Source organism: Anguilla rostrata, chromosome 14 (genome assembly GCF_018555375.3).
Source record: "Anguilla rostrata isolate EN2019 chromosome 14, ASM1855537v3, whole genome shotgun sequence".
NCBI lineage: Eukaryota > Metazoa > Chordata > Actinopteri > Anguilliformes > Anguillidae > Anguilla > Anguilla rostrata.
In genome coordinates, this window is record NC_057946.1 from 17,965,296 (window position 1) to 17,990,254 (window position 24,959).

The following is a 24,959-nucleotide window of genomic DNA, read 5'->3' on the forward strand; positions in this document are numbered from 1 at the left end:
CCGCTCACCTGAGGTGCCCTTGGGGCACGTGCAGATGTAGGAGTTCTCTCGGTCCTGGCAGGTGCCCCCGTTCTGGCAGGGCTGACTCTGACACTCGTTGATGTTGGTTTCGCACAGGCGGCCGGTGTAGCCAGGTCTGCAGTAGCAGGTGAAGGTGGCCAGGCCGTCCTTGCAGGTCCCGTAGTGGCAGGGGTCCGAGTAGCACTCGTTTATGTCCGTTTCACAGTGAGGCCCTGAGTAGCCTGCGTCAAACAAATACAAACGTGAGGCCTTTTTACTTTGCCTGAGGACTTAAGACGAAGCAAAGCCGGCACATTTGACTGCATCTCCCCCCGTACCTTCTGTGCACTCGCAGGTGTACTTGTTGGGTCCGTCAGTGCATTTGGCCCCGTTCTTGCAAGGCGTGCTGGCGCACTCGTCAATGTCCACCTGGCACAGGTTCCCAGAGAATCCTGGGAAAACGAGAATGGCGGGAATGACATCAGGGGACTTTCAAAGCTCAGCCAGCCCTGAGCAGACTCTCAGGAGCAACTAGATGCAGGCCACACTACAGCGCTGCATAACCAGGAGGAAATGAGCACAAGATCTACAGCCCCATTCAGGCTTCTGTACAACCCCAAGCTTTTTATCTTCCCTTTTTGCTCTTTGAAAAGTGGGGTCTCAATCTGATTTTTTTTATTTAAGTAGAAGAAAACAAATTCCAAGGCCTTCATAACGAGGAACACTAGACAAAGGGACAACTGTCTTTTCAAACCAAAGAGGAGATGAGTTGCTTTCCCTTTGTCCCTCAAACTTTTACATCACAATGTGCATTCTCCCACCCCTCGCATGGAATGCCTGACAGAAAGGGCCCCGCTTGACCTCTGACCCCTGTTATTCAAACCGCCTTTAAAAAACAGCAGCAGGCTTTCTCTTTCCATTAGTTCTTCTTATGGTTCACTTTAATTGGGAGTCCGATATTTAGACCGTACATTTCTCAACCGAGTGAGATGCCTACAATTTGTGTACAGCAACTATGTGTTTCAATGCAAAGTGGGATAGACTTTTTCAAACACAAAACCAAACTCTCCATACTTTCAAATTTGTCTCAGTATACAAATCTCTTCTTGTATTAAAAGCAGTTTGAGGGAATCTAGTTTGAGGGCTCCAGCTACCTCCTAGCAGAGCAGAGAGGGATTTCCTCTGGGCCTCTGGATGGCAGACATTTTCGGGGCCACTCTGGAGGTTTCCATGGATATGGCGCGTATGCGGTGAATGGAGGCCCGCGCTAGCCGGCTCACAGAGGAGCTCATTTCCATCTCAAGCAGGAGTGGACACCCCAAACTTCACGTCCAACCTGCTCCCAGCCTCCTCGCAGAGATTAACTGTCTGCGGCCCCACGGTCCCCCCATTCAGGCCTTCCCACCCCCCCTCACCCCCCTAAACGCAGCGCGGGAAGGGGGGGCTGTTAGGAGTCTGCCCTTGCTGCTGTACCCTCCGCATTAATTCCTAGGGATCCCGATTCAAAGTCTATCAACTGGGAGAGGCCTGCTCCTTTCACTCATCGGCCTTTGATCCTCCTCTGGAAGCTCTGGACTATTTTTCCTGGCAAATAATGCTTCTTCACTGCCATGGTGATATGAAAGAAGAGGGGGGGAGATTAAGAAGTACAATCCTCCTCTCTAACCCCTTCCTATATTTCCTTTCTGAATGAAACAAACGCCTCTGTGCTGGCCCAGCAGGACCTCAACGGAATCTCAAAATCATCCCTGAGAAACCCCTCCTGGGACTTACACACCGTGAAATGGACGTGTTAAAATAAAGAAAACTACCAAACCTAGCTTCTGGTGGGTTGGTCCTAATAAACTATGCATTCGCACAAGCATTAGATCTCAAAACTGCTAACACTCAAAGCTGGAGGCTTCCTGAGGCTGTTGTGTGAATCACTCAGCACACGGGACTGGCACAGACTGCAGTGTTTTCTTCTTCCTCTGCTTCATATCCAACCCTCTAATTACCTGTGGGGCATTCGCAGCGGAAGGTGTTGATCCCATCGATGCACTTTCCATTGTTCAGGCAGGGTATGTTGGCACACTCGTCCACATTAATCTCGCAGAACACTCCATCGTACCCTGGAAAAACAGAAATTCAGTTATCATTCAGCAGACACTACCCTCACTGAGAGCTTTGAGTAATTCATGAAGCCTCAGGACCATCAAAATGGGTGGAGCCATCACAGATGGTCAGTTCATTGCCGATTTCAACCAAGGTAGAGTCTTTGCTAATGAGAGCAATGTCTTTGTTTATGGAAGTCTGACAGTATATGGTAACTCCACCCAAAGAGGTTCATGTAGTCCCTCTCCCAAAACAACTTATGAGTGTCTTTTCCCCACGTAGTAGTGAAACAATTGTCTTGTTGTTACCTTTTCGTTACCCAAAAGGTGCTCCTGTGCAAGGAACAGCAGCACCCCATGAGATCATAATGGTAGAGTCTCAGGGCCAAACCCACCTGGCATACAGATGCAGCTGAAGCCTCCGATCTGGTCCAGGCAGGTAGCATCGTTCTGGCAGGGGTTGGATATGCACTCGTTGATGTCCAGCTCGCAGCGGGGCCCGGTGTAGCCCTGCATGCACTTGCACTGGAACGAGCCCTTGGTGTTCAGGCACTTCCCTCCGTGTTCGCACGGGTTGGCCCCTGAAACGCACGCGCGAAGTTAAGACCTCCCCATTGGCTCGTCACACATCAGGTAATGCACACATACACAAGACCGCTGTAGACACTGTTTATTAGTCAGGGACAGCGCGGCAGGCCTAAATCCTATCAGCAGGCTCTCACCCAGAGAGCACTCGTCGATGTCCTGGCTGCAGGCGGAGCCCGTGTACCCAGGCGGGCAGGTGCAGATGGCCTTGCCGTTGACGGGGTTGGTGTCGCAGTTGGAGCCCTTCTGGCAGGGGTTGCTGATGCAGGCGTCGTCCAGGTGACACAGCAGACCTGAGCAGGACAGGGGCAGACGAGTCAGACCAGGCCGGGGACAGCAGCGCTACTCGTCCCGGTGATTAGGCGTTTGAGACGCTCACCCGTGCGGCCGTGGGGGCACTCGCAGAAGAAGGAGGCCACGCGATCGTGGCAGGTGGCCCCCGCGTAGCAGGCGGCGCTGGCGCAGTCGTCGATGTTCTCGCTGCAGTCGTCCCCAGTCCAGCCGTTGACGCAGACGCAGTGGTACCCGCCGTGCGTGTTGTGGCAGGTGCCGCCATTCTGGCACGCGTTGGGCATCAGCTGGCACTCGTCCACGTCCTCAGTGCAGAACTGGCCTGAGGGGGGGCGATAGAGAGGACACTGTTTCAGCGAACGGGTAACGGAGAGAGAGCAAGCACAGCAGGCTCTGGAGATGGCCGAGGGGTTACCTGTCCAATCGGGACGGCACTGGCAGTTGTAGGTGTTCACTCCGTCCACACAGGTACCCCCGTTTTGGCAGCGGTGGTCGGGACAGTCATCGATGTTGTGCTCACAGTTCTGACTGGTGAACCCTGGGAAGAGACACCACACAGAGGAACAAAGTCACAAACCAACACCACGCCAACCAGAGCCTCCCCGTCCTTTCTACCACTCAGACGCCACATCCTGAGGGTAGAAACCCACCACTGCCGTTTGCACACTTCCTGGCAGGTCTGGCTTCTGTAAAGACGGCCTCCTGCTGTGTGCAGGGAGGTGCCTTTAGCATCCGACAGACTGAGATTAATATTCAACTTGAAGAACAAACGACGGTGTGGCCGCCTCTCTGACTGAATTCCAGCACAGGCCACCACGAGACTGGCCCGCGGCAGGTTACCAATTAACCACGTCTTTATCACTAATTAACCACGCCGTCTTGCCGCAGCCATGACTTCTCATGTCGGGCAGGCTGGCGGCAGTCGGTACTTTTCTAATAGTTAAACGAGGGGAAAAAAACGGAAAGCGTGCGTGGCGAGTAAGCCCGTTTCAGAAGACTGGAGAATCATTGGTAGAGCACGATGGGGTGAAACTGGGGCTGGGCACAGGGCTTCAAAGGGTTCGCTCTGAGGAAGCCCGGGGAGTTCTGACCCTTGAACGCTGCCGACACCTCTCACACGATGGCCCTTATCAAGAGGGTGTGACTGATAAGGAAATCAGTCCCGTCGCATTTCTAATCAACCACCTGTCCCTCTCCCATATCTGCTACGTGACGCACTCAGTCTAAACCATCAAAGAGGAGTGAAAAATCGCACAGTGAAAATGCAATAGTTTCTGCTGAGAAGACTCAAGAGTATATGTTCAGATGAGTAGCACAAATTACCATAAACTACATTTTTCTATGATGAAATGACTAATCTACCCTGACAAACCACAAAGAAAGACTTCAAAGAAAGTGTCTTTACTGTAAAAAGTATTTTGGTGATGACTCGAAAGAACTGAAAGTAGGACAGTGTAATGTGTTTATGTATTCTTATATAAAGGCCTGTTGTGGCTTTGGGGGGTATAATCCCTGAAGTCTGTTAATATAGACAATACAGGAGTTCCTGAACCAATTTCTTCAAAGAGAAGTGACAGAAAAAGTTGATAACAGGTTTGAACAATGACTGACCTCACCCATTCGAGATCACTAGCTTAAATCTAGGGGGAGAGTTTGTTCTTTTATTCACAGCAGTGGAACTAGCCAGAGCTCTTGAATAATTTGGCCCCAATGTTCACAGGGATTCTCACGAGAAACAAGGTGCTGTACTCTGGCCCTGTAGGCACTTTCTGCTGGTTGTGAGGACCTCTGTGGATGTGGGGATGTGACTGCTGCTCTGGGAACAAAGGTTGTGAGGACCTCTGTGGATGTGGGGATGTGACTGGTGCTCTGGAAACACAGGTAGTGAGGACCTCTGTGGATGTGGGGATGTGACTGCTGCTCTGGGAACACAGGTCATGAAGACATCTGTGAATGTGGGGATGTGACTGGTGCTCCGAGAACACAGGTTGTGACGATCTCTGTGAATGTGGGGATGTGACTCATGCTCTGGGAACACAGGTTGTGAGGGCCTTTGTGGATGTGGGGATGTGACGTGCTCTGGAACCAGTTTGAGGCCTATGTGGAGTGGATGTGACTGACTGCCAGGCTGGCCTGCCTGTGACGGCTGTGTGGAGGATGTTGCTGCTCAGGCGTTTCCTCCTGATAAGACCCAATGCTTTCCTGCTCCACTGTGTTCTCACACACAGACACACGCACACACACACACACAGACACACACAAACACACACGCACGCACATTTCCTCCATTTTTAGGGAAATGCCTAATAAACTTGCCAGTTTTAAAACTAAAATTTCTCACTCCACCTGGCACAGGTTTGAATGTTTGCAAGATGACGTAAGGACTCTGGAATTCACATCCTCGAGTTTTGCATGATGGCTAGTCACAATAAGGAGAAGCTGAACAGCCCCTTCGTCACTCCCCGTCCTCTGACACGGAGCACAGAAGAGCAGGGTCAGGGTAAGGCCGCGCCGGGCGGGGCGGGGCGGGGGGCGTACCTGGCAGACAGGTGCACTCGTAGGACGTGTCTCCCTTCTGCACGCAGGTGCCCCCGTTCTGGCAGGGCGAGGGGTTGCAGGGCACGTAGAGCGTCTCGCAGTGCTTTCCCGTGTACTCCACGGGGCACACGCAGTGATAGGACCCCACTTCGTTGATGCACCCGCCCCCGTTCTTGCAGGGCGACGGGCTCAGGGCGCACTCGTTCACGTCCTGCTTGCACGTCTGCCCAGAGAAGGCGGACATGCAGGTGCAGATGTAGTGCGACTCGAAGGGGGTGCACTGCCCGCCGTTGGCACAGGGGTTGGAAGCACAGGGGTCAGCCTGTTGGCACGTTTTCCCTGAAAGAGAAAAGCAAGTACAATCATCAATTTACTTTAATATTTCAGAAATACAAACATCTTACATACCTTTGTTCTATAATGTACACAGCCTGTATAACTTTTCTAGCTTGTATTTATACAAATTACCCATTTATTCCACTTGAATTCGTAAGGTAATACAGAGACAGAGACTCCATTAGTACGCTGCTCAAGTGACTAACTACAGTTTCTCATTGTCAGTGGGACTGAGCAGCATTAATATTAATATTCAGCACAGATGTCCAGTTGGCTGTAAGCGTGCAGTAGTGTTGTTCTGACTGCGTTAGCGTCTCTACCTGACCAGCCGGGGGGGCAGCTGCATTCGTAGGTGGTGAGGCTGATCAGGTTGCACGAGCCTCCGTTCTTGCAGGGGGAGTTGAGGCAGACGTGGTTGATGGGCGTCAGGCACAGGTCGTCGATGAAGCCCAGGCGGCAGGTGCAGGTGAAGTCCGCCTTGCCCCCACGGATGGCCGTGTTGCACACCCCACCGTTCTTGCATGGAGGCGGGTGCTGGCGGCAGGGGTCAGAGAACTGGCACCTGCTGCCCACAAAATTTTCGGGGCACCTGGAGAGGAGGGACAATGGAACGCTGTAAGCGATGGGTCGAGAGAGTGCTGCCCGTCAGGTGACCGACCTCGTGGATCCCCTTTGAAGTTGCTGCTGCAGTGCTAACCGCTTAACCTCCGTCAGCAGCAGACCCCGCCGCCCCGCCAGTCAAAGTCCGATACACACTCGTCAAATGAAGAGATCAAATCCAGGGCAAATTGCCTGGACACCATCCGTAGCCGTGTGACTAATGAATTGGGCTTCGCTGGGACCCCGACACCCATGCGGTGTCCAGAAAAGGGGGCACGGTGGATGTATTCCCACCGTGCTAACAAAAGAGCGTCCATTAAAAGGGACGGCCCCCGAGGCCGAGAGAATGGACCCAACAAAAGGGGTCATCTCCCGGCTCGCTCACACACGCGCACTCACACACACAGCGCTGGCCACTGGCGGCAAACGCATGCTAATGTCCCCTCTCGCTACACAGGCCTGACACAATGGGAGCGATGGCCTCAAACAAAGGCTATGAGCCGGTTGCTAGGGTTACAAACTCTCCCCAAGATTGGAGGGGTCAGTCAGCCTTTAGACAATCAATCACCTTCTGGTCTGGTTGACCTGGCACAGACCAGCATGCTGCAGAGGACACATGTACTAAACTTCACAATTCAACTCACAGACTTCCAGATGCCTTGGAAAAAAATACTGTTTCCTTTCAAATGATTAAAAGGAAAAACAAAGAAAGAAGGAGATGAGCGCATGTCAGCGGCTCTTACAGTGAAACTGCTCACTTCGGACTTTTCTTCTACGCTCATTCTGTCAAAAGACAAAGCGCTGTCTATCCCAGAGCCTTTGAACTCCCAGCACATATTATCAGACTTCAAAGGCCTCCTCTCCACCTCAATACCTTGCACTGTTTCACCGGAGAAGTCCTCTGCTGCATCAATCAGAGCTGGGCGACAGACAAAAGACAGGTCTTCAAACTTTGTGAAGGGAGCCATAGACTCCATAACAAGCTTATCATGGAGCAGCTTTGACATAAGCCCCCGCAATTTCCCTTTGGAGATACAGAGATGCTATTTCTCCTGGCATGACAACAGCAAAGGAACGGTGAAATCTCCAAATGCCTGAAGAGCTAATGATCCTGGAGGGGGCCCAAACATAGCCATACTCCCCCTCTGTTGTGCAGAGAGGGGTGGGGGGTTTGTAGGGGGTGAGTGGACTGGTGTTTGTACAGAGTGTCTCCTGGGATTACGACGCCTCCAAACTTCTGCCGGGGAAAGAAAACATCCCGCTGAATGCCTGTGCTCCACAATAACACGTTTTGGGAAAGCCCTGTGCCTCGCCTTTTCCCATCTACCTTTGCCCGCGCTGTCCGGGCCCATCCCGTCACCTCTCTGGAGATCAAGCGGCACGGGCGGCTTCGGCGGCCCAGGCCGCATTCAGGACCTAAGCCCCAAAGTACACAGCCGCCATCTCACAACCAGATAGGAAGAGCAACAAGAGACCAGACCAAAGGGCCATGCATGGATTCTCAGGGGCATGTTCACACTGCCCCAACCCACCACACTAAATTTCAGACACGCTGGCACCCAACCCCAACCCCGACCTGCACCCCACAACACCTTCCACCAGGTGTCCTCAAACTTATCCAGAAAGGGCAGGTGTGGGTGCAAGTTTTCGTTCCAGCCATGCAGTTACACACCCAATTTTACTAATCAACAACAAGAGTCATTGCTAGCTAAGGACCTTGATTAGTGGAATCTGGTGTGTTACTGCCTGGTTGAAACAAAAGCCTGCACCCACATCGGCACTTTCTGGATAAGATTGAAGACCCCTGCCCAGTCCTCTCTTTGTGTGGACTTTAACTAATGTTGATGATGAGTCACATATTCAAATCAAACATGTAAAAGAAATACACTAATAAAAATGGGGGTGGGGCTGTAGTACACTTCCTCTATCTGAGTGGCAGCTGTGTAAATTACACATGCATTTCACTTGAAAAATATAAAAAACAATTTTTAAAAAACCTTTCTTTCATAACCAATCATAATTGCCAAAATGTAAAGATTCCTGAAGATGTGAAGTGGTTAAAAACAGGGGGTAGGAGTGGGTTGTAAGGAGCAAGTGGGGGGAAACGGGGGAGCTCTGGGGGATAATAGAGTTAGGCATCTGTTGGCCTCCCAGAAGCACCACAGGGGCAGGTGCGCATGTTAATGAGGGGACGGCAGCTGCTAGCCACCGCTCGCCTCTTTCTGTGCCCCCCCTCCCTGTCCCCAGGAGACTAGCGGGGCTGGGGGCCGCGGGTGGCTGAATGGCGTCCCCGCTGCGGGGCGGGAGCGGGCGGCAGGATGAGTGGGGCCATTGTTCGCCCGTCATTCAGGGCCGACCGGGGACCGGCGCCTCCACACTGAGAGAGTGTGCATTCAGCTGTTAAGCCTCCCCTCTCTCCCTACTGCCCTCTGTCCTTTCTTTCTCTGCTTTTGCTCCCTCCCTCCATCCCTCCGCACTGCCTTCAGTCCCTTCCTGCAGCGCGCCGCCTCCGCGGCCCCCTCTCTCCGTCCTCCTTTTCCTCCCGCTCCTCTTTTTCTCTTTTCGGTGCAACTTTTTCAGCTCCTTTCTCAGACTTCGCACTTGCCTGTAAGCACGGCTCTACGAAATCTGAATTTCAACATCCTCCCCCTGCCGCCCCTCTTCCCCCCGAACCAGAGGCTTACTCACTCAGGGCTGTGCCATTTGCAAAAATAGGGTTAGCGGTCCTCAGGAGCAACTTTTAGTAGAATCATACACCACTGAAAAGTGCACACGCACAAAACAGACCCAAACAAAAGGCCTTTCTGAACAAAAGGAAATTAGGGTTGGGAGTGTGGGTTTATGGTTTACCCTCTAGTGGAGGGAGGCGAAGGGGGGTTGGGGTGAGCTTCTGGTTAGTGAGGAATGTTGGCGTTTAACTCCAATGTCCACTCCCCCCCCCCCCACCCCTGCACCCGACCCCTGGCACCGATTCGCAGGATCCCGCGAAAACTCTCGCCAGCTTTGAAATGGCACCACTCTCGCCTTTGCTGACACCACCCACCGCCCCCCCCTACTGCTCAAAGTTCCACTTCTCGGCAGGACACAAAAGATAAACACATAAAACTCCCGGTGCGATCCTTCCACGGGGCTGGCCCTGGCAGAAGTCTGGAGAGGCACGCAGAGTCCTCCCCGTGCGTTCGGCCCAGGAATGCTGACTGTTTGCCGCTGTTTGATTTGGCGAGGGGCTGTCAAATACACTTTAGTCAGCACAAAGTATGTGTGCTAAACGGAGGAGCCACACGCTACCTCAGCTCCTGCCACCAGGGGAAGGACACGCTTCGATTTTTTTTTTTACTCCCAATCGCCATTCAATGCTGGTAAGACTTCCATACAGAGCCGACTGAGCTGCTTTCTTTTGTCCCTTATCACCTGTGAATCGAACACGCAGCGGCAGCTGTTTCCACCAAGAAAGCCTTCCACAAACGGTGCAAAATAGCACACCGAACTCCAGCAAGTAAACATTCCGCCAGAGAAAGCAGAGTCACATGAAACGGAGATCAAAGATGGCAGGCCCAGAGCCGTTTAAACACCTCCATTTGTGTGGAGTTCTGAGAGCAGAAAGAGAGCCTCAGATGGAGATAGGCCGCACAAAGAGCAGGCATTGAGTGTGTCCTGTTGTTGGGATGATACTGTAATCCATCCCCGTGTCATTGTCCCTGCCCAGGATCTCTTTGTCCCGCGCGCCCGGGTTCCGCAGCCCTCGGCAACAGGTTTCTCCCAGCGACGCGACTTCCCCCCCGGGGCCGAGCAGATGTTTTCTCGACCTGTGACCCCGGCCCATTTGCAGCTATGGGGTTTACCCCCCATTGAGCCAATCTGCCATCTGCCACTTTGGGGGACGCACAAAAAAAAGGGCTGACTGACTGATGACAAAAAGTGAAACTTGCCTGATTGTGTGCCGAAATGCCCAAAGTGTGGAAAATGTCTTTGAGGAGCTGGCGAGGAGGAGCGCGAGGCGCACGTGCTGCTGCACAGAGGGGGGAGCCAGCAGATGCTGCCGGCTCAACAATGAGAGGTCCACAGTGACTGGACCTCTCCACCTTCACATGAGTCTCAGCAGTAGATTAAAAGATCCACAGCAAGCTTCCATGATGATATGATATTCTTATAGTACACACAGCAATATCATGACATATGAGCATACAAGTAGACAATTTATTGAAAATACACCCCCATCCCCCACCACAGACTTGCATGTATCCCAAGTTTTTAAAAAGTCATAAATGACAGCGGGTGTTTGGGTCTGTGCTCTTTCCTGATTGGTCAGCAGGCCTCCCTCTCCTGGCTTCCTGTTGTTTAGTGCCTCTGAGCCCATAAAGCTCTCTCTTTCGTCTGATCTCTGCATTACAGCTCCAGCAAGCTTGCCTGTCTCTCTAATCATTACTCCAGCCCTGACCCTCCAGGCCCACATCTGTTAGAGTCAATTAGGGCTCTGTTTATTTGTCTATATGACCGAGGGAGCCCATGGGAAAGGCCGCGCTCCTGGGAACAAGGCGAGGAGGAGGAACTAATGGCTCAGCCTGTAAATGAATAGTGTTCGTAGTCACTTTAAACCTTTGAAAGAGGCCAACGGTATGCCGACCTCGGCTCAGCTGCAATAAAGACAAAAGGACGGAGGAGGAACTTGTTCCAATCCGCCGCATGCCTGAGCTGAGATTTTTAAATCCATCTGTTTTTCCGTCAGAGCCACAGAGGCACTGCTAAAGAACATGTTTACTTACCACAAAGAGAAGAATTGGTGTCTTTCTCTGCCCTTTGTACGCGAGGCACTTTTAAATAGCATCTGCCGCAGAGAGGAATGAGCGTTCTTTTCAGAGATTACTGGCAAACCGCAGGTACTCATGGGTATGAGAGGGTAGCAACCACGTTACTGAGGGCATCACCTGCTTGGCTGCTTGCTGGGCAGTTTGTGTGCATCACCTGCTAGGCTGTTTGCTGAAGAGTGTCTATGGGCAGATGGTTAAGCTCCAAAAGCAAACAGGAAAAAAAGAGAAAATGGCCGGGTTGAATGTTAAGTGCGTCATTTCTTCCGTGTGGGTAAAGCAGCCACACGTTCTCTGCCAAGTTTGCTTCGTCTTTGTGCGCGACGCTAAGTCTGCCGGTGGAAGCTTCCTGAAATAAGCTACTACAGGGTCAAATGGGATTGGGTTTCTAAGATCAGGACAGGAAGATCTACTGTATGAAGTATTTCAGTCGGTGGCGAGACTCCTCTGCACTGTCAGATGAGCGACCACAGTGACCTCCTGTGATGTGCTGGCCAGGAGAAACCCAATCCCGTGGCACAGCGCCTGTGCCGATATGATAAGAGACAGCACCTTTTCTTCCCCGGCCTGGTGAGGACTCTTCCGGTGTCTGAATGAAAGGGGAGCCAACAGGAACTCGGACGCCCACAGGAAACAGTGCCCGCATTGAGGCTCCCTCGTAGAGACAAGGGCCCGCTCACACGGCCCTCCATGTACAGCGGTGGCCACACACGCCTCTGAATTAATACTCTGTTGTGAGCCCATTTATCATTTCAGTATGTTTGCGATCCCATCTGCCCAGCTGAGACTCCAACGGGACTTCCAACACTCCCGCGATTGATACGAGGAGGTCGCTTTCATCCCAGGAATACTGTGCCTAAAATACCAGATTAGGTCTGGGTGCACCTTTTTCTTCCAGTGCTCGGTTTATTTCTGCCTCAGGAGAGACAGGGTCAGTCGGGCTACATACTCGGATGGTGTTCCATTTCATGATCCCGAGACTGCTCGCCAACACTAAGCGATGACTCTTATTAACAGAGGTTAATTTGCCGTAAGCACTCCTCCACAGCTGAAACATTCTGGGCAGGCTACGTCCTTCAGGAAATGAACGCATGCACAGACGCACGCTCCCATTCTGACTGCACAACCACCACCCCCCAGATCCCCCTCTCCAGCCAGAACACCAGGCCACGCAATCGACTCTATCGATGGACTGTCAAAAATTAAGTAAGACAGCCTCCCCTGGTGCATGTGAACTTTCAGCGTGCTCTCAAGCCTCACGTCTCTTATCTCCCCGTCTGGGTCTGGGCCCTTTGATCACGGCCAGCCACAGGCTCCGCGGCCGCAGGGAATTCAGAACTTGGACGGGTTTTCCTGGGCTGCTTTCCGTTAGCGTCAACCCGGCCTACGCGCGGCGGCGGCCTCCTTTACAGCCCCAGAGATAACTGCTCCCCGGTCCCCCCCCATATCTAATAGTTGAGGTATTTATGGCATGACGTGTGATGGAGGTCTGCTGTATCCCTCCCATACCTCATAAACCCAAACCAATGGGTGACACACTTGACCTCCAAATGACTTCCCACTTTGGCACTCCCGCGAGCAACTGAGCCAACAAGATTTAAAATCCATTCAGGGTTGTGCCACTTTAAATTAAAAATGACAAAATAAATACATTTAAGACAAGAGTAGAGTAGAAGCAAGTCCACAGTTGAGTACCAAGAGCAACTGTCACCTTTCAAAGGAGGCAACTCATAGCCCGGAACTCAGTGGACAACATTCCTCCCATTGCACAGATTGGCAACGAGAATGTTTCAGGGTATCAGAACTGTGTAGCAAGTATGCGCATACCTACATTGTAAGGACAGGCTTTATATCCCTGTATCCCAAACAGGAGTCCATCCAGGTTATTTAATGCTCACTGGAACTGTACAATTAATGCACAAATGTGATGCCCCAGAACACAATGCGAGACAGGGGGCTCACTTTCACTGCATGAATGGTAGCCTGTACCCATGCTCAAAGGCGATTTCTACAGCCTACTTTCACAGATAATACTTTAAGAGCATTCACAGTGGCACATTTGCACGTGTGGCTTTCTGATATGTTCTATCAGAGGCTATCAGACAAGTGTGTGGTGAGACAGCCTGTTATTTAAGTGGTAAAATCTGTGGTGACTATTTCAGACAGCAGAGACATGTACAATAAACAAATACTTAAAATGGTTTCCGTGAAACATTTGCAAGTGAAGGCTTACCTTTCTTAGACCCTGCTACCAAATGTTAAAATGAATCTAGACTTGACAAAGCAGTTGTTTTTTTTTTTTTTTTTAAAGGCACAGTAAAATGCCACCCAAAATTGCACTGTATTTATTTATTAATTTTTTTGATTTAAACAAACAGAAGATCTTCTGAGATTCCCTGTGGCCCCTATCTGTCTGTTGGGGATAATTAAGTCCAGCCCACGTTTAAGTGCTTAAAGGTTTCAGGGGTTTCTGAGCTGTTTAACCAGAGCCCTTAATCAAGGCCTCTGGGCCTATCTCAATGTGGTGATGAATTTGTCCTGAACATGAAAGGGTTGTGGCAACAAACTGTGAAACTCGCTCTCACTTATTCAACAGGAAGGACTTACTGTGTTCTAAAGACCGTTAGAGTCTCTACTAAAAATGAATTAAAAGCTGAACTCAGAACAAAACATGTTCATTTTTTACCATGCCTTTCAGATATGTAGCCTCTCACATTAGTATACTGGGCACATCAATAAGGCTCAACAGACACACAAGCACTCCGCACTAAGTGCATTTTCATTACATTTAAATGAGATGGGTAAAGATGTCTAATATTTCATAACTGGTGCACTGACTGAATGGGAAAGCTGTATGGTTTTACTAGAACTGTGACATGGTGCTGTTCTTTCCATTGAGTAAGATGATCTTATTGCAGTGACAGTGGGCCAGAACTTACTGATCTTACTTTGTACAACAGCAGGAAAATCCGCTACCGGTGACTGTTTCTGCTCTGTGTGATTAAGCTTGCTCACAATAGTGAATGAACCAAGAGTGCCTCAGGAAATATTTTATTTGACACACAGGGCTTGATATGAATCTGAGAACAGGCTATTTGACTGCAGCCCAAAATTAATAAGCTCAGGAACATCTTTAAGCAAACAAACAAACTTACAGAACTTCCTCTGCTCTCTCAGGAAGTGCCAGAAAGAGTTCACAGACTGCAAGAAACCACACGTGAATCATATTGAGCATTGGGTATTTTCCTGCATGCTGTCATGATTTAATGACAGTGCAGCATGCTGTTATTTCAATATTTGGTAAAAGTATTTACTTACTAAAAAGAGTCACACCTTTGAGTATGTCTGAGCACTAAGTAATACAATGAGGGGGAAGACAACAATGCTTGTTGATTTTTTTGTTTTGACATTCCTTATTATTAATTAGTAATATGTTAACTCCTTTCTTTATAATACTATATTTTTATGGTTGATCTTATTTAGATTTTTAAAAACCATTACTCCTTACCCTAACCCTAACTTCTTTTTATATCATAACTTTACTATTGCAACTGACTACATACTGTTTTACCCTTTTTCTTAATGGAGACATCTAATAGTGTAAAGTAAGCGGTCCAAATACCGTAAAAGCTTGGTATATAATATTATCCTGCTATTTTGTTTAATGTTAATAACTTAAACTAAGTTAACAATATATAACTTAATTTGAGCTGCTTATTAAAAAAACTAATTTAATTCTTAAAATTGCTGTAATGCCACCTCCAAAGTAACAAATATTTCAGTTCTCAATGACTTTGGAGGTACCACTGCATTAAATTCTGTTTTTAAGAGACAAGAGAGCAGCAGAAATTTATGAGAGAATGCAATGCTGCCTTGAAATAAAAAAAAATGTAAATCATTATGTAACTCCAATAATAAAACTTCAAACTGGACGTGGGTATTCCTGTCAAGAAAAACTATTTTGCACTCAGAGAATATTCCTTTTAATGGCACAATGGCATTAATATGGACTGACATAAATGTATCCTTTCCAGTCCGAGAGGCACAGACTCCATTAAGCAGGAAAACTGATCCATGCTTCAAATAGTATGCTGTAAGACCAACCTTTCATCTTTTCCCATTCGTTGTGTGTGGGAGTCTGGGCTGGCCCAACCTCGTTGGCACGGCTGGATACCTCAGAGGAATTCCCTTTCATTTGGGCTCTGGTGACCTCTCGTGCCATGCTCACTACCTTGGCGCCCACCTATCTCCCACAGGTTCAGCTCTTACAGTGGGCCTGCGTGTGCCTGATTTGTGATGCTGCATGTGGCCACGTCTCTCCTAAACACCTGCCAGACTCCTCACGTGCAATTCTCATGATTTCCAACACCCTCACCTCCAGGCAGAAGTTACAAACCACAGGCTTTTCAAAAACACTTTATGGAACTCCCATCTCCATTATTATTACGGCCTCTGACAAGGGCGGTAGATGGAACTGGGAATTGCAGGCAGGCCTTTGGGATCTCCTGGCTTTCTGAAGGACACTTGTTCCCACTGCTGCCACTTAACTGCACTAATGCCCGCTGGACTCAGGTTTACGCTCCAAACGGCAGCTTCCCAAGTGTGCCGCAATTTCACGCAGCTCCCATTTTCTCACAATATCCCCTATCAGCCGCTTATTCCGGCACGGCCTGGCATCAGAGCCGAAAAGGACAGGAGGTCTGAGAGAGCCCCTCAGATACAGGGCTGATTGAGGACAAACAAGCCTCACAGAAGGGCAACAAAAAAACAAACAAAAAGAAAGAAAAAAAAAACAGCAATCTCTTTGCTTTGTAGTTTTGACAAGATGGAATGGTTAAACATTACACAAATGGGGGGTTTGAAATAATGTGGCTATTTTAGGCCCCGGAGGGCCGAAAACATGGCCGATTTTTCCGAGAGCTCTTCCTGTTTACAGAGTCCGTGTGAGCCAAAGAACCCATCCTGTGGGAAGCAGCAGCAGACACAATCTGGAGAAGTTTCATCCTGAGCCCTCACTATCTAGCCACACAGAAGCCGAGTTTCCATAGGCGTTAACTATCTATCTGTACAAAAACAAATAGAGTAAAAGACTTGTTCAAAGACAACCAGACTCAAAGCTTGTAATACGTGCACACTTGAGCAAATGCTTTCTTTTTTCATAATGACAAAGGACAAACTCACCTTACACACAAGTGTATCTGTGTGCATAACATGCTATATTATATATGATTTTGCATTGTTTCTTTAATTTTAATGACAATAGCTAAAATATCCCAATGCCTTTTGCTTACCAACAGACTCTGCACAGCCCACAGAAAAACTTAATATGAACCCTGAGTATAGTTGTGACCAGAAATGCCTGAAGTATAGTCAGATTGATGGTCAGTCCACTTGGTAAGAGATAAATAATTAGTAAAAAGAAAGACGACCACCATCCCTTTTGGAAGGGCAGAACTCATTTATAGCGCTCATTGCATCGCCCAGTTTAATTGGAGGAGTCTGAGGATGGAGCTGCACAATGGTGGCTTTGTGGCCAGGCAAGAATGGCTGCCAGACAGAATTAAGACGTGGCCCTGGGCCAGCATGGGTCCCTGTTTTCAGAACCTTCTCAGGGGTGCCAAGAACCAACCTGGCCCACTTCATTCCAACACTGCATTTAGCAACAGATCTCCAGCAGGATAATCCGTAAGAAGACACCAATGCACTGGGTTCCAACTTAAGACTGCCCTCTTCACCAGAGGTCTTTGTGTAAAAGATGGAGGGGGTGGGGGGTGGGGGGTGATGGGAACAGTGAATGTTTGGCCCATCACAAAAAGGCTTTCCTCCAAACCCTTTCCTCCAAACTCCATCTAGTTCTGACGAACAAAAATTGATCTGGTCCCACCTGATGCATCTTTTTCCACCCTCTCTGAATTCCCTCAAAGTACAATTACATCCAATCTAATTACACTTTACTGCCATCTGTCCTTCTAATGTAAATCACACAGGGAGAGACCCCATTCAAAATACAGAGGACAAAACCAGAGGGCGGGCATAGGGTTTGGGGGGGCACACGCATTCTGGGAAGCCTCGCACCGATTAGTCACACAGCATTAATCTGACTGGGGAACAATAGCTGCCGAGCTTCAGGCGAACCCCAGCTGTCGCCCCATAAAAGAAATGAAAAACAAGATTTAGAGCTCTGAGCGTCTCTGGGACTCCTGCTAGAGAAGTGTCCTGCATTCATTAGCGGCAGGCTGAGAGACAGGGAGAGGGGGCTGCCATTGTCCCCCTCAATCTCCCCTGTGCCCGATTCACCCACTCGCTGGAAAAGGTTTTTCTTTTCTCTCCAAGAATGCGTACGTACTGGGACAGCACCAGGGCTATGAAAGTAAGAGTAAGAAAAAACAAAAAAACAAAAGGGACAGAGAGGAAATGCAGCACCGCCTGTTGCCAAGCAATGCCACACATCAAAAGCAGGAATGAGGCAGCTTCAACCTATGGGCCCCTCATCGTGGTACTGGATCAGCCACCCTTTCCAAAGTCTATGCTGGGCAATGAATAACTAGTTGACAAAAACATCCCCAGATTTGAATGCGTTTCATATTTTGTGGACAGTTACAAAGTGTCGTATGATACTCACTTGCATTCGCCATTTCCATCTTGGGAGGCTTCACACCTCCCACCGTTCAAGCATGATTCAGTGGGATGGCTGCATCTTAGACCTGTGGAAATAAAATGGTTACAACACTGCAAATGCACAGACAACACACAGACACGTAGCTCACGGCCACTGCCTTTAATGGCCAAGAATAAGTGATTTTTATTTTATTTTTTTATAATCAGGTGCCCAAACATTTCACTGCAAATTTAAAGGGCCAAGATGATCAATACTGCCAGCATCTCAGGGCAGAATCATTGACTGATAGCGCTAGTTGAATGAATTCATGAAATGAATTAAAATGTAATATTTTTTTCTACACCCATTCTGCTACGCCATAGTGGAAATATAACACTGGAGAGTTAAAGTTTTCTATCTGTAGGCTGACTGTATTTAGCGTTTTCTTGCGCATGTTCTACATTATAGAAGTCTGAAATGAAGTTACCACCACGCGTGCGTTGTTTGAAAGCGCGATAACGCTGTGAAGAGCGCAACAGATGTGGAGCTCAGATGTGTGAACAAAAGAAATCAGAGTCCACCACTGTAGCCATACAACACCCTCCTGTTGCACTGTTTACAGCGAGGGAAAATAATGCCCCCACCCTTCATGCAGTCAACACACCCCTCCCTCGCTCGCTTCCCCCGCCTCAAACTTCTGCCTCGCACCCTTCCAGCACAGATAGTAGCAGGTAATCACACCAATATAACAAGTGTATTCAAACAATAGGTTGCGCCGTATTCAAAACCAACGTTCTCATAACAATAACTTTAGGCACAGAAAATGTATCCACTAGCCTATACCCTCACAGATCACAATCTGTTGCTGAATCACTCATCTCAGACAAAACTCAACTCTTACATTGAGGTAATACTACAGTTAAAAAATGCCACCGTATTCTCAACAAACAGCCAAACTACACTGCTCAAACACTTCAAAGGTTCTAAAGAAAAATAAATAAATGTAATGTAAAATAAATGTAATGTAAAACTAAGTCAGTCACTTCCATTTGAAATGTACGTTCAAAATCCCAGCAGCAAGACAAACTATGTTTAGCGCAAGTCATTCGGCGATCATTCAGTTGCAACAGGTCACAGACTATCCATATATTAATAAATGACATAAACGTCATGTCTACACCTCAAGCCACGAAATCTAAATAAGTGCAACTAAATTTTATGATGAAGGAACAAAAGTATCTTTAAGAATGCTTTTGCTAAAATCACGAGTCCTAAAATACCAAAGATCTCGTTTCGGTGGATGCAAAACTTCTTACAAATTAAACAACGAGGGTCTAGATCGGATTGCTAACTTTACAAAACACGTAAAAAATGAATTAAAAATAACGGTGATCAAATACAGATTTTGCGCTTGCAACGCGCAACAAGTGTCACTGTGTAGGCTAGCCACAAAGAAACACCTAATTAATTCACTTTTCGTTAAAATATCACTATATATTATCCACACATAAATGCACATGCATACAACAGATCATCAACTAATGGTAGTATAAAATGCAATTCTGCTACGAAATCGCGTACTATAAAAGTCTGTTTCTGCATGTTACCGCATAGCCTGAACTAAAAGGCATATGCTATTACTGAAACCATGTAACGTACCTCGTGTTAAAGCGATCACTGACAACAGAAATATTAGTTTCACAAAGAAATGATGCATTCCTTCTCTTCGGCTTTAAAGCTGATGTATAACTCCACGTAGGGTTCGCATAGATCCAAAGTTTTTTTTTTCTTCCAGAAGAGGTTCAAAACAAAAATAAATATCCTCAACAAATAGATCCAACAAAATCTCACTCGTGAGAGAAATGTCCCTGTGCGAACTCCGCGCGAGAGATGTTGTCGTGTCTGCTTCTCAGTTCTGAATGACTTCTTACGTTCAACTCCGCAATTTCCACTTCGCGTCCAGGGGCGTTATCCTTCCGCGCAGGTACAACTTCTCATCAAAACAATTTATCCCCAAGCACTTTCTCAGATTACAGTGGGAAACACACACCCCTTCGGCAAACTTAGTTTTTGTTTTCAAAACTTTAAGTTTGAAATGAAAGTTCCGCGACCGTTGGTAAAACAGACAGATTTTAAACATGGGACTAGCGGCAAAGCACTACTTTGTCCTTGTGCGCAGTCCACAAAGTTCTTACCTAATTTGCAAATCAATTGACGGCTTGGGCTAGCAGCTTGAGGTTGGCACTATTTGCTGGGGGGCTTTGTCCTGGTCTGGGACAGAGAAAGTCCCCATTTGAGTGTTTTTAGAAAGCAAATGGCGTAGGGATCCTAAACACAAATGTGACTACATTTATACTAGAAATAATAATTTAGTGTTTATTTTAAATGTTAAATACATCATATATGTTTCATTACCAGTTGTTTTCCAAGAATAGGAATGGATCCCTGAGACACTGAGATTGCTTTAGTTATGAAAGGTATTAACGAAAAAAAAAACGGCAAGGGAATTATCAGTTGCAATATTTGAAATAATAAATACATAAATAGGAAGATGTAATCAAACTGCAGACACCTCTACACACAGAACACAACAGGTTTGATGATGTCAAAGCTACAAATAGCCTAACAGCATTTAAAACATGGACATCATATACATACCATGTATATGTGCAAAACAAGAAACATATTACAATAATGAAATGATTCAACAGCTTGTAATTTGAAGTTCCTTTGTTGTAATCACGTAAGTTTTAAAAAGCATTTGTGTTCACTACTCATATCGTTTACATAAATAAAGGTGAATGTTCTAATTTAAAGCTTCAGCCATCCCTGCACTTATCGTATGTTGTAACAGTGATTTGCACTAAATTTAATGTGAACACTAGTGTTTTTGCAGTGAGCTCTTGCCTGTGTTGGAAAAGCAGTATATCTTTCATTGCCATGTAGCTGTACATGAAGTAACAGCACACAGTGTTACAGTGAGAATAACAAAAACTTTCAAATCATGTTTTTTATTTTTATTTTTTGGTAAATGACATACACTTCTCATCACTCTTGTCCCTGAAAGAGTTTTATGAGAAAAAGGAGTGAAATAGAAGTCAGCACTGATAAGAATCGCACAGTTCATCACCAGCATGGAGATCTGATAACAATCTACCCCCCCCCCCAAAAAAAAAAACACACCTGACAAATACCTGCTGACAGTAACTGATCAAGTGCTCTAGTTACAGTGCATCTGCAAAGTCATTTTCTGCTTCCCTGTTTTTATCCCAACGTTGACACGAGGATCTTTAAATGTGTTGTTTATCTTCCAAGGGGATCATTAAAGCCCCCCTCACACACATACTTACTAATCCCAATCTTTTTGAAGAGATTATTACTAATAGATCTGACTGGTGCCTTTAAATACTAAATGCAATGTGCCATTTCAAAGAATAATTTTTTTTAAAGGATAATCTAAAAATAAGGTTTAAATTGATGTCTTGGTTTTTTAGTGTCAATAAATAGAAGTATCAAACATTGGTATTTGGTTAAAATATGACTTTGTCCATTTTTATGTTACTGTTACAGTTAAAGGGTTTCAATATAAAGTATTCTTAGTTTCATATAAATATCAGGATTCTGTGTGTTTCACTTCAGACCTAGCAAACCCCTGCCAGGCATTTGCACAGTTAACTTCCCTGAGTGAGAGTGACAGAGAAACTGCAGCCCACAGTTTCTGTGCCTGAAGGCACAGATTAATTTTACATATCTATATTTCTGCCTGACAGTGGGAGTGACCGTGACAAGACAGGTAAGAGTGGCGTGGGAACTTCTCAGCAGGGGAATCTCTGACCCCACGGGCACAGAAAAGAGAAACTGCAGGGGGAGGCGGCGATGATGAAAGAGACAATGAGGGAACTGTGCTTAGACATGTAGGAACAGCCTACACTCATAACTGGCATCGTGCACTGAGTGTGAGAACTGCCAGAATGCTCTGCCACTACAAGTCATTACCCTCCGCGGTTAACCTTGCACTTAGTGCACACCCTCACATTCTCATTCCGTGTACTATTCTTCGTCGTCTGCTTACATCTCAAGGGCAGAAACACCCTGCCTTGAGATTTCAGCGTACAATGCTTTAACCACAGACGCCTGGCTGTGGAATGGGAGCAACCAAAACTCATTTACACATGTCTAGTTTACAATCACACAAGGTGGTTCTTCTTAATTTCAACTTATTCCACAGAAGCCCTTGAGTGATAATGTAAATATACCCAGATAAAGTGAAAACTCAGGAAATTGTTGTCATTGACAGGAGGTTGACAATCAACACTACAGTAAGAAATGTTTCAATAGACTTGGTGTTTCAGAGTTACAGTTTTGTGGCATAATATTTCCATCCATAGTCACAGTCTGCCAGTGTCCTCTGTGTGAGATAAAGTACACTTCCTGTATCTCACACAGAGAAGACTGGCAGAAACACTATGCAATGCACAGCAACTGGAGTTACAATAAATCAAGTTTGTGCAAATATACCCTTTCATATATTCTGTTGCACATGCTAAATGTGATGAATGGACTTGTGAAATTTATTTGGTCAAGGTATGTACTGCATTGTGTGTGTCTTTAGAATTAACCACTGTGTGTATTGGGAGCAAGTGCCAACTAAAATCTGAATAGAAGATTTCTGTTCTCCACAGGCAATCCAGTTCAGTAATCCACAATTCTTTGCATCACATATGGACAGTTACAGACCTGTCAGCTCCATATATTGAAAGCCCAGCAGTTAAAATCCAGAACTTTCTTCTCCACAAACTGAGAGGTCAGGTCTCTCTATCTTGATACTCTGAGAACCCATGTTTGTCATCACCAAGGTTGTTATGAGTGTTTAATGTTGTGACATTTTCCAGTCATGCATACACATATTTTGCGTGTGTGTGCGTGCGTGCGCGCACGTGTGTGTGTGTGTGTGTGTGTGTGCGTGTGCATGTGAACAAGTGAATATACCTGTGTGTTTTCCCATTGCTGTCTGATTATGAAATCAATATTTAATTCATTCAATTCATTCATACATTTTCACTTCTGGAAAGACTTCACAAGTTGTGTATCATGGGTGGGTAAGCCGCACTATAATAATTATTCAAGAGACGTTGTGATTTGAAATACAATCCCTGTTCCTGATCCACCTCTTTTATCAGCGGCAAAAATATATGTTGGGCATATGTACGTTTTATATGTGTGATGAAGAACTTGTTAAATAATCCATAAATTATGAATATGAGAGGCATCAATTGTAAAGCGCTTTGGATAAAAGTGCTATATAAATGCAGTCCATTTACCAATATGCAGAGCATTGATTTATTATAACCTAAATTACATAGCTCCCACAGTTCAATGGTTTTTAATTACTTTAACTATTTTTTTGTTTTTATGTTTTTAATAAAAATTAATCAGTTCCTTTCTTTTTCAAAAATTCAGCTTCTGTTTGCATAAGTACTTGAGCAAGTTATCAAAGAAAAAGTTAGAATAGGTCCAAGGAATACTGGATCAAGTATGATATGAAAGCTTCACAGGGCTGTCTTTCATACTGCCTAGCTGTATCACAATTTTTTCTCACAATTTTGTTTAAAGGTTTATTTTACCCCCATGACACTGCCTTTCACACTGCGGCAAAAAAATTTCCATCAATGAGATTTGAAATAATGACTCAAAGATGATGTCTCGTACGAACGAAACAGGTTTGAAATGTGTGAACACCTACTGTTAGTATTGTTAATTTCGATAGTGATCTGTCATTTGAGTAGTCTGTGAACAGCAAAGGCTTTGTTTGCTGACTTTAAATGCATGTTTGTTTGTTTTAAGCTTAGAGACATGAGAAAGTACCTACAAGTGATTCACACCGGTTGAAATATGAATAGGGTAAATAGAAAATAATTGGTGGCATGGGCAGCCCTTCAATGTACTCATGATTAAGTACAGATAATGTTTGGGGTGAGGTCAGAAAAACTGTGTTGGTAGGCTGCTGTAAATCTAAATGTACGTGTAATATGTTTTGTCAAGATGGACACAAAACATATTCGGCAGATCAGTTTGACATGTACAATTGATTTACTTCAAGAGGGCATTCCCTGAGACAGAGATGCATTGTTAGCACCAAAAACTGTTTTTTTTTCTTAAGAAAGTGAGACAGGAAACTGGGGGCCATTGTTTCCTCTGCACCCTAACCTGCTGTTAAATAAGCGAAAGGCTGCTGGTTCTGCCATGCTGACAGGCAGCCGTCCTTATGGAAAAGACAATATCATTCATCATAACTTTGTCATCGCCTGCAGTTAAACTATGGTTTTTCTGTCTTCACGTGCTGCTTGCAAGTTTCTTCAGCAGATTAAACTTCATTGCCCATATAGTCCAGAACCATGCTGTCTGAGGAATTCACCAGATAAAAAACACTGACTGAAATGCAAATTCAGCTTCAAATTTTAGCAAACCCATGTTTGTTTTTCCATGCAACTGTTGCATATTCTCTGACTCACAGTTCATGGTGGCACGGTATGATAATATTGTCTCCAGTATGAACTCTATGGTAAAAAAAATAAAAAATAAAAAGTTGAAAAGGTTGAGTGCTGTACCCACTATGCCAGCTAATCATCTCAGCAGCCATCGCACTCCCAGAGAGAGCATTCCAGAACTGTCCGGGCCCTGTGGTTAGGGGGGAGGATTGGGGTCTGTGTCAGGAAAGGCCACAATGTTCCCAAACTCTCCTCCTGGGGCTTATTTCTGGAGCCCTGCCCGCAGCTGCACCCCCGACCTCCATCGTATTGTGGGGTAGATGTGTAGAGAGAGAACATCCACAAACTGTATGAGGCCAGACCCTCTGGGGAGTGTTTCAGATTCTCCATCAAACAGTCATAAACTCTGCAAAATCACAAAAATACAAGTCCTGCTTTGGCTGAGAATGCAACTGTTATCCAGATGTGCACACACTCTTTACATAAAATAAGTCAAAACTACAAGATTGACATAAATTAAATAGCATACATTTGTATGTGACCTGTCCCATATTAAATAAAGCACAAAAACTACTTACTTGATTTTTGCATTTCATCATAGTATGTACTTTCAACAATGAAAAAA

At 46.4% G+C, this 24,959-nt stretch overlaps 1 protein-coding gene across 1 annotated transcript in view; it reads right to left on the reverse strand.

Annotated features, from left to right (window-relative positions):
* The window catches only part of notch1a (notch receptor 1a), a 36,159-nt gene extending 16,384 nt beyond the window's left edge, over positions 1–19,775 (reverse strand). Inside the window, exons 1-11 of the mRNA XM_064308600.1 lie at positions 19,506–19,775; positions 17,871–17,952; positions 6,164–6,432; positions 5,508–5,846; positions 3,385–3,507; positions 3,058–3,291; positions 2,816–2,971; positions 2,489–2,674; positions 1,998–2,111; positions 339–452; positions 9–242 (exon numbers count right to left, since the gene is read on the reverse strand). Of these exons, the coding sequence (XP_064164670.1) occupies positions 9–242; positions 339–452; positions 1,998–2,111; positions 2,489–2,674; positions 2,816–2,971; positions 3,058–3,291; positions 3,385–3,507; positions 5,508–5,846; positions 6,164–6,432; positions 17,871–17,952; positions 19,506–19,563 (1,909 nt within the window). The 5' untranslated portion in view covers positions 19,564–19,775. The remainder of the gene's footprint in view (positions 1–8; positions 243–338; positions 453–1,997; positions 2,112–2,488; positions 2,675–2,815; positions 2,972–3,057; positions 3,292–3,384; positions 3,508–5,507; positions 5,847–6,163; positions 6,433–17,870; positions 17,953–19,505) is intronic.
* Positions 19,776–24,959: the final 5,184 nt, after the last annotated feature.